The 16,044-nt window shown below is 44.1% G+C and overlaps 1 protein-coding gene and 1 long non-coding RNA gene across 2 annotated transcripts in view; one reads left to right on the top strand and one right to left on the bottom strand.

The window, feature by feature from the left end:
• The window catches only part of LOC122447511, an 89,027-nt gene that overhangs the window by 38,430 nt on the left and 34,553 nt on the right, over positions 1-16,044 (bottom strand). Inside the window, exon 2 of the long non-coding RNA XR_006271263.1 lies at positions 15,630-15,725. This is a non-coding gene — a long non-coding RNA (uncharacterized LOC122447511). The remainder of the gene's footprint in view (positions 1-15,629; positions 15,726-16,044) is intronic.
• The window catches only part of EPSTI1 (epithelial stromal interaction 1), a 96,707-nt gene that overhangs the window by 52,511 nt on the left and 28,152 nt on the right, over positions 1-16,044 (top strand). The window contains exons 7-8 of the mRNA XM_043478158.1: positions 3,581-3,674; positions 14,742-14,825. Coding sequence (XP_043334093.1) covers positions 3,581-3,674; positions 14,742-14,825 — 178 coding nt within the window. The remainder of the gene's footprint in view (positions 1-3,580; positions 3,675-14,741; positions 14,826-16,044) is intronic.

The following is a 16,044-nucleotide window of genomic DNA, read 5'->3' as shown; positions in this document are numbered from 1 at the left end:
AATCCCTCCCAGCATCAAGGTCTTTTCCAATGGGTCAACTCTTCACATGAGGTGGCCAAAGTATTGAAGTTTCAGCTTCAGCATCAGTCCTTCCAATGAACACCCAGGACTGATCTTTAGGTGGACTAGTTGGATCTCCTTGCAGTCCAAGGGACTCTCAAGAGTCTTCTCTAACACCACAGTTCAAAAGCATCAATTCTTTGGCACTCAGCTTTCTTCACAGTCCAACTCTCACATCCATACATGACCACTGGAAAAACCATAGCCTTGACTAGACGGACCTCTGTTGGCAAAGTAATGTCTCTGCTTTTTAATATGCTATCTAGGTTGGTCATAACTTTCCTTCCAAGGAGTAAGCGTCTTTTAATTTCATGGCTGCAATCACCTTCTGCAGTGATTTTGGATTAGTTGTATTAGTAGGGTTGGCTCATTGCTGCAATCAACAAACCTCAAGATAAAATAATTATTTGAGCCCTATTTTTTGATGTAAGACATGGGAGAACAGGTATGAGAAGAGGCCCCCTCCATGCAGATATTCAGACACCAAAAACAGTGGTTCTCCCACTTTCAATACACAAATGACTTCCAGGTTTGTGCTAGGGCTTGTCCCTATTCCAGACCTCCAGAAGGAGGAGAGAAATATATGGAGGCTCATGCATGGGAGGCTTATTATCAGTTCATCCTTGAAGTGGTGTGCATTACTTCCTTCTTCATTTTTTTGGTCAGAACATCCACGTGGCCAACCTTAGCTGCATGGAAAGCTAGGAAATATGGTCGGGTTATATGACTAGAAGAGAACTTTCATTTTGATGGATATTTAGAAGTATCTGCTACAACAGATGGAGAAGGCAGTGGCACCCACTCCAGTCCTCTCGCCTGGAAAATCCCATGGGCAGAGGAGCCTGGTAGGCTACAGTCCATGGGGTCACTAAGAGACGGACATGACTGAGCGACTTCACTTTCACTTTTCACTTTCATGCATTGGAGAAGGAAATGGCAACCCACTCCAGTGTTCTTGCCTGGAGAATCCCAGGGATGGGGAGCCTGGTAGGCTGCCGTCTACGGGGTCGCACAGAGTTGGACATGACTGAAGCGACTTAGCAGCAGCAGCAGATGTTACCCTGAAGAGGCCTTTTAGGATAAGCCACAGGCACCACCCTAAGGACAAGTAGGAAAGATGCTTAAGCGTCCTGAGTTGGAGATGAATGAAAGTTAACTAAATCTTCAAAACCAGTCTGTTATTGGTGGTCCATTCTCAGGTGTTCTCTGGAGAATAAAGGAAGGGATCCTGTATTTGTGCCTGGGTTAAAGTGCTAACGTGGGAGAGGATCACCCCCCTCATTAGATGACAGAGTCAGAGTCGTGGCAAAGAAGGAACCCCAACAAAAAGGTGACTCAGTGCTGGAGTCGAGGGTTCTTAGTTTTGTTGGACTTCCCCTCCAGTAGATGTTCATCCTTTTGAGCCTCAAGGAGGTTCTTTATTTATTTTTATTGAATTTGACCATAATTACCTGCAAGCATTCCAATCCAGTTCAGCCAATCTATGGAATTTACTGTATTGATAATAGAAAAACGCCAGTTAGCCTGGTAACTTGGAACTTCTCTTGTTTGTAAAGTTAATCACTTGGGAGTAATCCACATTCTTCACAGGCCCCTACTGGTATGCCTCTGGCAGTCCTGTGGCCCTGTCACTGTGCTCTGGTCTTGTAGCATGAATGGGGCAGTGATCATGGGCACAGAGGCCACGGCTGCTGGTTACCTAGCCAGCCGGCTCTGTGCTTGGCGTTGGCAGGTAAGAAACATCCCTTAGAACACAGTGCGGGGCTGCTGGCGACCTGGTCTGAAGCTCCTTACTTGCTTATCACGGTGCTTCTTTTCTGCTGCTTGCTCCCATAGTCTGCTCTCAGCTAAGGATATTGAGAAATCTCAACCAAACTTCTGGCAACACTCTTCTTTTTACACTCGTGACTGATGGCTTCATAAAGCCTCAGACAATGAGGCAGCTTCCAGCTTCTGCGACATCATTAGTCTCCTTGTCTACTCTGGGCAAGATAAGCAACCCTAGACAAATGGAAAGGCTGCTCGTCTCAGCTGCTGAAGCCTTGTGTTTCTTCGGGTTATGTTCATCGCTTAACTTTCAGCTCTTCCTTTCCCAGCTGAAGATTCTGACCTTGTTCAGATGCCATGTTCTACCTAAGTAATTATTTGAAGTGATGTTGGCATCTCTGTTTAACTTCTAATTCCTTATTTTGATTCCTGTCCTCACTGGATACCATTTATTTTTACCAGACCATTTGTGTCTCCTTTGATGCCCATGCCCTAAGTGCTTGATAAATTGGATCTTAGCATCAGGCCTAAAATATGAGGGGGAACAGAGGGGTGACAGAAGGAAAAGGCAGAAGGAGAGCACGCTGCCAGGGTCTCGTGCGGTATAAACCAGGCCTTGCTAAGCTATTTGATTGTGAATACAGAGTAAGGGGATCAAAGTTCCACCAATTACATGGGGAAAGGACAAAGCAATAGAAATTCATCAGCGGGAGGCAGAATGGGGCAGTTGTTAAAAGTAAGGACCAGGAAACAATTCCAGCATTCTATGCTTGACACACTGGAGGGAGAAATTGGGGTGATGGTTTGGATTTTTAAGGGAAAATCAACTTATTAAAACTGAGGGTACTTCCCTGGTGGTCCATTGGCTAAGACTTCATGCTCCCAATACAGGGATCTGGGTTTGATCTCCAGTTGGGGAACTAGATCCCACATGCTACAGCTAAGTTAGCATGCAACAACTAAAGATTCCATGTGTTGCAACTACAAGATCCTGCATGCTGCATCTAAGACCTGGCAATCAAATAAATCAGTAAAATATTAAAAACACTAAGGCTATGTCTTGGTACACCTTTCACAATCTCTCAGAGCTAAAAAGAGATACAGATCAGAACTGGCAGCACGTCTTCCTTCCACGGAAGGTGCAAATTAAATGCAAAGGGGTGTGTGTATGTATAAGGAGAGGGGCCATTTCTGCTTTCAGAATTCCAACGGGGCCCATGACCTGTAAATGGTTAAGAGTGATGGGCTTAGCGGCTCTGTGTATCCTGAGGGTAGTCCAAGCCACGGGGGCAGTGAGATGACTGGAAGAGAGACCCCTGGAGGGTGAAGGGCCTGACGTGGCACCAGCAAGGTGTGAGGGACACCATACCAGGGGAGGGATGTTCATTCTACAGCCCTGCACTGAAGTCTGAGTCGTAAAGCTTTAAGTGTTCAGATAGGAAATTAGCGCCCACACTGTGGAATCTGATAGGGCATTTATCTCCATGTCAAAGGACATGAAGCAGAAAAAAATGAAATGGTAGGTTCACATTCCACAAGCGTAGTATTATATTTTTCAAACTGTGAGGTGCAATCTTGCAATAGCATTTTGCTTTGATCTTGTACTCCTACCATGTCCACAAACTCAGCTTTTGTTCTATCGAGGACACTTTTCATCATCCCCGATGGAAGTCTAGGCTAGTATCCGAAGGCATGATAAAGAGGGATATTTCTTCTGTTATGAGGGCGCTAACACCTGTTTGTGTTCTGCTAGCAAAACCGCCGAGTTCTTGAGAAGGTTTGAGGCCGACGTGCCACTCGGAGGAGCCCGTTCAGCTGCTGGTCACAATCCACAGTCTTCAGCTTGGGTGAGTGGAATATCATGCAGGGTGCCGTGGGGCACTTTTTAAAGTGGGTGAAGATTAGGGCCAGAGAGTGACTTCTACAGCATAGAATTTTGGAACTAAAGGCAGAGCTGATCTGAGCTGAAACCCTGACCTCAACTATCGTCTCAGCTGTAAAACAACGCTTGTACCTGTTGCCAGCATCATGGGCGCTGGGACGAGCAGCAGCCTCTGAAAAACCTTTGCTCTCAGCCAGTCACCCATCCCTCAGATTTGAGTGTTTATGTAAGTTCTGTCATGCATGCGAAGTTGCTTAGTCATGTCTGACTCTTTGCGACTCCATGGACTGTAGCCTGCCAGGCTCCTCTGTCCATGGGATTCTCCAGGCAAGAATACTGGAGTGGGTTTCTATGCCCTTCTCAAGGGTATATTCCTGATCCAGGGATCAAACCCACATCTCTTGTGTCTCCTGCATTGGCAGGCAGGTTCTTTACCAATAGCACCACCTGGGAAAGCCCAAAAAAAGGGCGTATTGCCTCCCCATTGGGGAATCAAACCCCGGACTCCCGCGTCACAGGCAGGGATAGTCACCACTATACTAACAAGGACCGGGCACATACAATTTCTGCCTAGAAGGACCTAAGTTAAGTGAAGAGGAGAACTAGGTGTAGAGCAGAGTGGTGAGTATATTGGATATAAACTGTTGGAAAGCTGAAGCTTAAAAGATGAGTCACAAGAGAGTATAATTCCAGGTTTCAGGAATTAGAAGAAAGAATGGAGGTACAATGGCAAGGAAAAGCATGGATGACTTCTGTGTAGCTGCAGTTGAGAAGGGCAAGCGAGGAGCCTGGAGAAGTCAGAGGCCCTGGGGAGAGTTCCTCAGCTGCAGCAGTCTGGGTGGGGTGGTCCACTGGGTGGGCTGTCCTGGGTACTGCAGGATGTGTAGCAGCCCTGACACCCGGGGCAGAAGATACGAGAAGCCTCTCCCAGGCTTTGAGGCTTCAGAGATGCCATATACAGGAAGCTCCTGGTGCCCGTGGTGGAACACCACTGCCTGCCTGAACGAACTTGAATTTCATTCTGTGAGTCCTGAAGGTACTGAGATGTTTTAAACAGGGAAGCTTCAAGCTCCCATTTGCATTTTGGCTGCTGGATCACACTGGTAACCAGGTGAAGGATGGGTCTGAAATAACAGAGAGGTCTCTGAAGCTTCCATATTAGACTCAGCGAGCAATGGTGAAGGTCTGAAGTAGAGTGGTGGGTGAGAGGATGGAGATGAGAGTGTAGGTCAGAGGAACGCTTAGGAGGTGAAAAGGGCAGAGCTTGGTTACTGACTGACCAAATGGGGGCAAGGATGACCATGGGAAAGGGTTGTAATTGAAAGAAAAGGTTGTTTTAGGTTTTAGAAAGACAGCTTTTCAGGGTCTGGGTAGGTAAACGAGAGGCTGTTAGATACGTCTGATTGTCCTCTTCCCCCAGCCCTCCTTCTCTTTAGTGATTGCATTTTAAAATGTCAGGAAGATACTATGACGCTCCTTGGGAAAAGGTCATTCTACTCTTACCAGAAACCTCTCATTGCTTCTTATTTTTCCCCTGCATTGAAGATCACGGTGTTCCAAAGTCCAGATTTGCTAAATGTGGGCTCCACCAGTCATATCAAATCCATCGTCCCTCTCATTGCAGGGTACTGGAGGAAGAAGTTTTGAGGAGCTGTAGGTAGTAGGGTTAATCCCGTGTAGAGATGTTCCTTGACATATGTCTACACGGCCTTTTCATGATGGAGGAGGGGAGGCAAGACAGGCATTGGATAGCTTTACCACCTGGGTGTTTGGCTGGCAGGATGGTCTTGATTTCTGTTTGAAGGGTCTTGAATCCTGTGACTGAAACACCTGTGTGCTTGCACTATTGATTTTGGCTCGTTTTTTCAATTGAACAAGATCCTCCTGGAATTTCAATATTGTTGTCCAAGCATTAGTAATCTCTCCCAGAGTTGCATTTCCTGTGGATTGATTAGTGCCTTAGTCATAAGATCCTCAGGCTATTAATAGAAAATATGGGGCAGGATTGCACCCAGGATAGCTCCTCACCAACAGCATTCCACAGCTGCTCCTGTTTTGACACCAAAGTATTAATAATTTGTGGGTGTTCAATATATTTACTGACTTGTTACCCATATTATAGTCTTCTCATACTGTCTAATCCATATGCATAGAACTCCTCAGAGAATGCATTGCAGAACCATTTTTTTAATGCTTTAGGAAAATCAAATATGCACACTACACCTCTGTGAATTTAAAGGAAGACACCTGCAGTTTGCTTTAACTATGGTCAATGCGCAGAAGGTGACACTGCGTGATACCCAAATATGTGGGGTGTGAGGAGCTGCAAGGTTTCAGTTTTTTTTTTTTAAAGCTATTTCAGTTTTACTACATAATGCAACTTTCCTGAGAAAATGGTTGTTCTTCCCACTTCTTTAAATGTGGGGCTACCATGGCAGATGGGAATTTAATAAATACTATATATGATGCCAATGTAAAAAACAAGGAAATTCCTATAGGTCAGAACGTCAGAGAGGAGGAATTCACAGTGTTCACTCGCACATGGACGGATGTAGTTCTCTATACTGGGTGTGGAAGCAGACGTACCAGCAGCATCATACCCGCCCCCCCAGCCCCGAGTCATATCATAGAATGTTTCCAGTTGCACCATCAGTGTACAACCAGTCTCTGGTTGGCTTCCCCCTGCCTCTTCTACCGAGATCAATCCTTTGAGAAAAATACCACCTCATCCTGTAGTTCCATGGCTCCCCCTGTCCTCAAGAGTCATGTCAAAATGCCTTAGCTTGTGCACAAAGCCCTATCTGTGCCTCCATCCCTCCACCTTCTCCCCCCACAACCCACCTCTCTGTGGTCCTGCAGTCTAGGTCTCTGCTGCTCCGGGTGTGGGCCATGGCCCAGCAGTAGAGGCGGCGCCCGAATGATGCTCCAGACCTGAATCAGCACCGGAGTTTAACATGGGCGTAGCTGACGTGTGTGCACGTTTACGTTTGAGGAGCACTGCTCGCTAGTTCATGCCTTTCTGGCCACTGCTGCCACCACTCTCACGGCCACCACTCTGGACACTTACTGCAGGTTGCTTTAGTTTCCATCTGGGTGTCACATGTCCTTTAAAAAGTCAACACTGAAAGGCACAGGTCCCTCACATGCCATTCAAACCCACTTCTATTCCAGTTCTTTACATTCTTAGTAAAACATTTCCTTTGCTGCTGTAGTGAATTTTTGCCATTTTAGGGGCTTCAAACACAAATGGAATCTCTGCAGTTCTGGAGGTCAGAAGTCAGATGTGAGGAGGAAGGGACTGAAGTCAGGGTGTCAGTAGGGCTGGTTTCTTCTGGAGGCTTGAGGAGGAATCTGCTCTTTGCCTCTCCCAGTATCTCTTGGCTGCTGCTGCCATTCTTTGTTTCCTTAACCCGTGTGTGTGTGTGTGTGTGTGTGTGTGTGTGTTATCTGCTCAGTTGTGTCCAACTCTTTGTGACCCCACGGACTGCAGCCCACCAGGCTCCTGTGTCCATGGAATTCTCCAGGCAAGAATACTGGAGTGGGTTGCCATTTCCTCTTCCAGGGGATCTTCCCTACCCAGGGATGGTACCTGCGTCTCTTGTGTCTCCTGCATTGGCAGGCAGATTCTTTACTACTGAGCCACCTGGGAAGCCCCTTCCTTGACCTGTGGCTCACTCTAATCTCATTGTCATATCACCTCCTCTCTACTCTGACCTTCTTGCCTTCCTCTTATAAGGACCACTGTGATTCTATTGGTTCTACCTGTACCACACAGGTGCCTCTCTCTGTGTCCCGATTCTTGATTTCTGTAAAGTCCCTTTTGTCATATAAGGTAACACTGACAGCTTCTGAGGCTTCCCTGGTGACTCAGATGGTAAAGAATCTGCCTGCAACGCAGGAGACCTGGGTTCAATCCCTGGGTCGGGAAGATCCCCTGGGGAAGGGAATGGCTACCCACTCCAGTATTCTTGTCTGGAGAATTCCATAGACAGAGAAGCCTGGTGGACTACAGTCCATGGGGTTGCAAAGAATCGGACAAGATTGAGCGACTAACACTTTCACAGACAGTGTGCAGGGGTTAGGATGTGGAGTTCTTTGAGGGGGCCGTTATTCATCCAGCCACACTCCCTTAGCTGTCTTTTGTTATTTGGCTCTGAATATGTTAATTAAGTTTTCTATAAAGAAAGCTGAGTGCCAAAGAATTGATGCTTTTGAACTGTGGTGTTGGAGAAGACTCTTGAGATGCCCTTGGACTGCACGGAGATCCAATGAGTTCATCCTAAAGGAAATCAGTCCTGAATATTCATTACGAGGACTGATGCTGAAGCTGAAACTCCAATACTTTGGCCACCTGATGTGAAGAACTGACTCACTGGAAAAGACCCTGATGCTGGGAGAGATTGGGGGCAGGAGGAGAAGGGGACGACAGAGGATGAGATGGCTGGATGGCATCATTGACTCAATGGACATGAGTTTGAGTAAACTCTGGGAGTTGGTGATGGACAGGGAGGCCTGGAGCGCTGCAGTCCATGGGGTCGTAAAGAGTTGGACACGACTGAGCGACTGAACTGAACTGAACTGATGTTAGTAAAGTATATGGCTATCTGTTGATTCATATATTTTAAATCTTATGAATTTTTTCCCCTGATTCTCCCCATCTAATCATTCAGTATCTCAGGCTTTCCTTTATTATGACTCTGCAAATAGTTTTCACTGCCAAGCCAGTTATAATTTACATTTTCTCTCTTTTATAACTTTGGAAATCTTTCATTTTATTTTTCATTTTCTTAGTTTCCTTAGAATATCTGACTGCCTTCCTTTAGCTTTTGTGAGTGTTCTACAAAGTGCCTCTTGATGCAAATTTCCATACAATTTTCCACTTTGTGACTGTCAGATTAACTTGTCAATTCTGGGTTTCTTTCCCTTTTGCAAACCTCCCTCCTCACTTCACCTGGGCTGGTTGATTTTGAAGCCTCCTACAGCGTTATTGTTCTGGGACTGTCCTTTCAAGGAATAGTTCCCAACCTCAGCTGTTCACTGGAATCATATGGGTGGGGGGACTTTAAAGCTCCCTGATGCCTGGGTCACGCCCCCAGGGCTCCTGCTGTATTATGGCCTGGGCGTTAGGTTTTTAAAGCTCCCCAGATGATTCTAGTGTGCAGCCAAGGATGAGAATCAGGGCTTTAAAATCATCCAGGGAATTGCTTTTATTGCTTTCCTGTGTTGGGTTCCCTGATTTCTGGGTCGCATTTCTTCTTCTTTTTTTCTTTTTTGCTTTATTTCTTTGTGTTGGTGGGGCATATTATTTAGTAGTAGCTTCCCAAGAGAAGATGTATGTTCAAGTCCTTACATGTCTGAAACTATCTTTATTCAACCCTCATACTCAGCTTGCAATTTTCCAGTAAGTATTCCAAATTGCAAATAATTTTCCTTTACTATTTTGAAGGCATTGCTCTTCTGACTTTGAGTTATTCGTTCCTAAGGAATGCAAGGCCATCTGAATTTTGTACTTATGTGGGGGCTTTCCCTTGCTTCCCCTGGAAATATTTCTGTATCTCCTTCTGTTTTATTTTTTTCTGGTATTCTGTAATTGCATAATGATGTGCCTTAGTGTGAGGGTCATTTTTATTCATTTTCAGTCTGGAAATCTATCTCTAGTTTTAGATGATTTTCTTGTGTTATTTCTTTGATTTATTTCCTTTCATTTTCTCTTTATGGGATTCTTATTATTCAAATCTTAGGCTTCCTTGATTTATCTTCTAACTTTTTCATAAAAAAGTATTTTTTCCCCTCTAATTTATCTTTGACTACTCCCCCCGCCCCCTTGTGTGTGTGTGTTAGTCACTTACTTCCTGGCATACTGAATTAGAAAAAACTCTAATCTTTTCCCTCCTAAGTGTATCCTTAACTCCTACACTACCTCGTGTGCATGCTCTCTCTCTCTCTCTCTCTCACACACACACACACACACAGCACTTCTGATACAAAACGTGTGTCGGGTTTTCCCCACCAAGCAGTTCTGCAACATCAGCTAAGTGTCCCACAATTTAACTCAGTTCTGACACTCTCTGCCTGGAGATAGCATCAGATCTCACAGGCTAAGGACTCAGTCCCACAGGACTGCTCTCCACTTCAGATGCCAGTCACAAGTGATTGGTCCTAAGGGGACCCAGAGCTTCTGCCCAACTTGGTTACAAATCCAAAGTATCCACAAGGGGCTTCCCTGGTGCTCAGTCCAGTGGTTAAAACTCCACATTTCCATTGACAGGATTCAGGTTCAACCCATGGTTGGGGAACTAGGATCCTGCATGCCATGGAGTACAGCCAAAAAAGAAGTTCCCATGACCTGCACTTGGGATTTAATTAATTTGCTAGAGCCACTCACAGAACTCATTCTACTCTATACTTACTTATGTTTACCAGTTTATTAAAGGGTATGATAAAGGATACAGATGAACAGCCAGATGAGGAAAGATACAGGGAACGGCCAGGGAGGGTTCTATGCAGCTTCTGTCCCTGTGGGGTTGGGATGTGGCCACCCTCCTGGTGGATATTTATATACGGGTATGTGCATCTACTCAACAGTTCCTTGAACCCCTATATTTCTGGGACTTTTATGGAGGCTTCCTCCTATAGGCATGATCAGTTATTAATTCCATTTCCAGCTCTTTTTCCTTCTCTGGAGGATGGAGGTTTGAGACTGAAAATTCCAAACATCTAACCATGACTTGGTTCTTCTGGTGACCAGGCCCCATGCAGCAATCATTCAGGAGCCCACATGGAGTTGCCTCAGTAGAACAAAAGGTGCTTCTCGTGGTCTGATCACTTAGGAAATTACAGGGTTTTAGGAGCCCTGAGTCAGAGATGGGGTCAAAGACCAAAGACTGGAACAAGAGATGGTCTGAAAGCTCTTATCATTTAGGAAATTATAAAGGTTTTAGGAGCTCTGAGCTCTGTACCAGGAACTTAGGGCAGGTATCTGTATATCTATATCTGTCTCTCTCTCTCTCTTTCTATATCTATCTATCTATCTATCTATATATATAGATATCTGCTGTATTTATATTTTGGAACGACCCTGATGCTGGGAAAGATCGAAGACAAAAGGAGAAGAGGACAGCAGAGGATGAGATGGCTAGATAGCATCACTGGCTCAGTGGACAGGAACCTGAGCAAACTCTGGGAGACAGTAAAGGACAGGGGGCCTGGCGTGCTGCAGTCCATGGGGCTGTAAAGAGTCAGACATGACTTAGTGCCTGAACAACAGCAGCCTGCCATATATACTATATACAAAATGTATATAGCATTTTTGAGTATACATAATTTTTTCTGTTATCTCACACATTTTATTGACTTTATCTTCTAAATATTTTACTTGTTTGTCTTTTTGTGGGGAAGAGGAGATATTTTTAATTTCTAAGAGCTCCTTTTCTTTGTTGCATTAAAAAGAAAAAACCAGCGACCTGTTCTTGTTTCATGGATAAAATATCACCCTCTATGTCTCAGAGGAAACAGTGCAGGGAGCAGTATAAAAGTTCAAAGAAGGGCGCCCAGAGGCTCGCAGCCTGGTATGCGGGAGTTTACACAATCCTTTCATTCTCACCCTGGGATCTGAACACGGCTGCCTTCTGTCCTAGGCCTGTCTGGTTTAGTTGATCCAGAGGATACACTTTTGACTTCCTGTCAGGCTGGGAGCATTAGCACCTGAATTGTCGGGTGGAAGCAGACGACGTGGATGCCTTCCTCTCATCCCTCCGCCTTCCCGGTCGCTGGTACACCCATCTCTGGGGCCCTCACGTTGCTCTGTGGGGCAAGCTCCCTTCCTGTGGCTCCTGCATCACTCCCCCGGCTTCACCCCCACTGCAGCAAGGCTTTAGATTTGCTCTTTGCTCTCCTGGCCACTTAGTGTTTCTTCATCTACTTTGTCCTCATGGATCTTTTGTCGGAGAACACTGGTTTCTCTTGGGTTTTTGAAACTAGGGCTTATGTTTGTTTCAGTTCCTCCTCTGTTTAGGGTAACTTCTGAGAAAAGCATGGAGCAGAAACATATTCACTTCACCATCTGAAATGGGAACGCAGTGCTTATTATGGATTGAATTGTGTCCCCTCAAAATTTATATGCTGAAGTCGTAACTGCCAGTACCTCAGCATGTGCGCTTACTTGGAGATGGGGTCTTTACAGAGGACGTTAAGTTAAAAGGAGATCTAATCCACTAGGAAAGGTCACAGGAGCAGACACGTATAGAGGGGGGATGATGTGAAGAGACGTGAGAAGACTGTCATCTGTAAGCAAGGAGGGAGGCATAGATCCCTCCCTTGCAGCCATCAGAAGAAACATACATACACTACTGACACTGTGTATAAAATAGATAACTAAGGACCTACTGTATAGTGCAGGAAACTCTCTTCTGTGTTCTGTGGTGACCTAAATGGGAAGGACGTCCAGAAAAGGGGATATGTGTATTCATATAGCTGATTCACAGTACAGTAGAACCTGACATCACATTGTAAAGCAACTATACTCCAATAAAAATTTTAAAAGAAAGAAGCCAACTTTGTAGACACCTTGATTTTAGACTTTTAGCTTCCATGTGAGGCAATAAACATCTGTTGTTTAAGCCACCCGGTCTGTGGTTCTTTGTTATGACAGCCCGAACAACCTAGTATAATACAATGTCATTTTTCATTTATTCACACAATGTCCTGTCCCTGCTTAGTCTGATTCCTACTTTTTAAAACGCAACCTGATGTCTCCCGCTTTGAGAAGGTGTCCTTGATCTGCTTTAATTCAATGCCCTTCTTTTTAGCATCCCTTATCACAATACCTCTCATGCTATACTGTAATCATTAATCTTATTAATCTTTCTGTCTGACTTCCACACTAGGCTATAAGTACTTGAGGCCGGGGGTCCTATCTGACCTCAGGGATTGTGCATAGGAGGTTGAAATATTGCTTATTGAATGAATATATTATTAGTATAGCTTGTGGGGGAGGATAAGCAAAAGTGTAGTTAAGTAACAAATTTATCATTAATATGTTAATACTTTTTGAGAGAAAAATTATATGAATATAATTACATAGAAATTTCTGAGACTTTAAGAAAGCTAGTGATACCCATACACGCACACACAACACTCGATTAAAATCTCATTGTGAGAATAAAAATAAAGAAAACCAGTGATCAAGAGTCATTGCCCGTATTTTTGAAGAGAACTTCCTGTCCTGCCTAGGGATCACAGCTGGGTAAGCAAGCATTGGGCCTGCAAGTAACTTTGAACTCTTCATAGTTGAGATGCCTTGTGAACTGCCCAGATTCTGTGGCTTTTTCATTGACACTTTATGTGTCTAACCACTTTTTTCTAAGTCAAATATTGTGTGCTGTGCCCATGTGTACTCAGTCACTTCCAACTCTTCTCGACCCCACAGACTGTAGCCTGTCAGGCTCCTCTGACGTGGAATTTCCATCCAAGAATCCTGGAGTGGGTTGCCATTTCCTACTCCAGAGAATCTTCCCGACCCAGGGATAAAATCCCCATCTGTTGTGTCTCCTGCATTGGCAGACGGATTCTTTAACACTGCACACCTGGGAAGTCCAGGACCCATATTCTGATAAGAAACTCAACAGGTTGAGTTTAAAAGGAAGGTATACAAATAGGTTCCTCAGTTAAGTCATCTTATCTGCTTTAACTAAATCTCTTATTCCTCCTTTTACTCCCTTGAATAGAGAATGTGCTACCAGCCTCTCTTCCCTCCTTTCAGACCTTCTCATATAAAAATAAAGGGTCACTAGAGAATGATTCCCTACCATTTATATCTTATCACAGTCCCCTTGTATTCAGGATATGGATAAAGTCCTAGGATGCGTGTGCCTGTCTAATGTGGCAGGGTTTGGATATATGTGGGCTTTCCGAACACACTGGACACATCTGGAGTGCCGCAGCTCTACTTAGTAGTGCTACAGCTGAGGCATCCTGAGAATCTCTCTTTCTGGCGAGTGCTTTGTATTTGCTGGAAGATGGGCTTTATAGTGACAGAAATGGAGGAATGAATTAAGAAGTACTTGAGAAAAATTATAGTAAGGGAAAAGGGGGGACCAGGCTACAGAAGCTTTATGGATTATTAGTCCAAAGAACTAGGGCCTGAAATATGTCGCTGCTGCCATGATGCTGCGGGTAGTTTTATGAGAACAATGGATTTCCCACGTGTTAGCTTATCAGGCTGCCCTCTCTGCCTTCCTGAGGGTGGGCTGCAAATCAGTGTGAGGGAGAGAAAGGGCATGACAAAGGAACAGACGGAATACTTGAAATCTCATCAATTCCAGCACGTGTGGTCTCTGTGCCCATGGAGGGGTGGGGGGACCCTGACATGGAGGGTCACTGGGACTGAAGGACGCCTTACTGTGTGTGCTGACTCTTCCGAGCTTCCCCCTCAAGGTCCTAATTCAGCCAGAAATGATGGCTTCTGTGCTCCTGAATGGACTTTGCTTTCCCTCTCAGGCACAGAAATGAACTCCAGGTACAGATTAGGGACACAGAGAATGGGAGAGAAACTCGCCTCTGGAATCACACAGCATGTCACCAGCTGACAGGCTGTTTAACAGGACCGCGTTAATGAGCAGCAGACACGTCTGTGCTTCTGCGGTCAGTGTCACCACTGCTTGCCTCTGATATTCATCAGCTCGTTGAAATAGTCTTGAAAAAATATATTTAACTTTCCTCTGCTTCAAATCCTTCTCACGAGAAGGAATAAACTATGTTGATTATCTCTGAGGGGATATTTTTTAAAGCCTAATTAAACAAACGTTTAGAGCATCCTTTAAAGTGTGCTGGATGGTTGTGCTTACACTCGTCTCTTCCTGTACATCCCAAGGGGCATCTGCAGATGTATGCATAAATCACTCAATTTTAAGCAAGTGTACATGGAGAGCCTGCTGTATGCTCAGGTCGAGCTGTTAGAACTGGACCCACGGTAGGCATCAGACATTGTGGTGATGCTTTTTCTCATGATTCTTTTTTTTCTATACCATTACAGGCCAGAAGACGGGCTTATGTGGATACTCTAAAGGAAGAAGAAAATCAAAAATTGCAAAAGATGAAGGAAGAACAGCACCAGAAGGTATTCAAAGACCATATTAGTATTTAGTTGTGGTACTAGATAATGCTGAAGGGCTTGAGAACAGAAATATTTACATACATGAAAATCCTAAAAACAAAACAAAACACCACAGGTGTTAGAAATGGTGAGATGTGAGCATGCTTTAAGAGTACCGTGGTGTGCTGGCGGCTTCTGTTCAGCTACTTCCTGGCTCCTGCTACTTGCTTAGCCTCAGAGGGCTACAGTGTATCTGCCGTAGTTGGTGCCACCAGTTCAGGGAGAAGATGACAGAACACTTGGGAACTTCTTTTTTTTTTAACTTTTTATTTTGTATTGGAGTATAGTTGATTAAAAATGTGTTAGTTTCAGCTATATAACAAAGTGATTCAGTTACACGCATAAACATGTATCTATACTTTTTCAAATTCTTTTCCCAGTTATGTTGTTGCAGAATATTAAGTGGAGTTCCAGGACACTTGGGAACCTCTGGTATACAAAATATAACAAATGCCACTACCATTTTTTAAATTAAAGATATATGATATTGCAAATAATGTCCAGAGACCACGATAATGCATAATGAAAAAAAAAGCAGGCACACAAAATCGTGACACTGGCTTAAATGTTCATCTAAAAATACCCAAAGAATGAAACAATGCATACTCTACACATATACAAATATGTGAGGTGTTTCAAAAAAATCACAGTATTCCAAATAAAATGAGCAATAGAAATCAGGGAAATGAACACTGAGAAAAGTACTTATTATAATAGGAAATTTCTGACAGGGTAACTGAAAACAGTATTGTGACTTGATGGTCATACCTGCCTTTGATTCACAGGCTCAGAGGCTCCTCAACCAAGGATGGGAGTGATGAGAGAGATGGGAGTCAGCTCCAAGGGGCCACTTTATTTCAGGTCCTTTAAAAAAGCAAAAAAAATTTGTTCAGCTAGTGGGAGACCATTATCTTCCCCATATTTATTTTGCAACTTTTTTCTTGCTCTATTTGTACTTAATATATCCTGTCATTTCTTCCAGGATATCCCTCAAATCTGTTTCTTCAATTATTCAATTACTTTGAATTCTAACACCCATTCTGATTTCCTTAATTTGGTGTGATTTTTCCCCTTATGTCTTTGCTCCACAAGGTAACTTATTATAGCAGTTGAGTGTGGAAATCATATTATAACATATTCATATTATGAAATGTGTACTAATTTTTGTTGTTATAACTGACCC

This window comes from Cervus canadensis, chromosome 9 (assembly GCF_019320065.1).
Source record: "Cervus canadensis isolate Bull #8, Minnesota chromosome 9, ASM1932006v1, whole genome shotgun sequence".
Lineage (NCBI taxonomy): Eukaryota > Metazoa > Chordata > Mammalia > Artiodactyla > Cervidae > Cervus > Cervus canadensis.
Note: the sequence above shows the minus strand (reverse complement) of the source record. Positions and strands in the feature narration are given on the sequence as shown.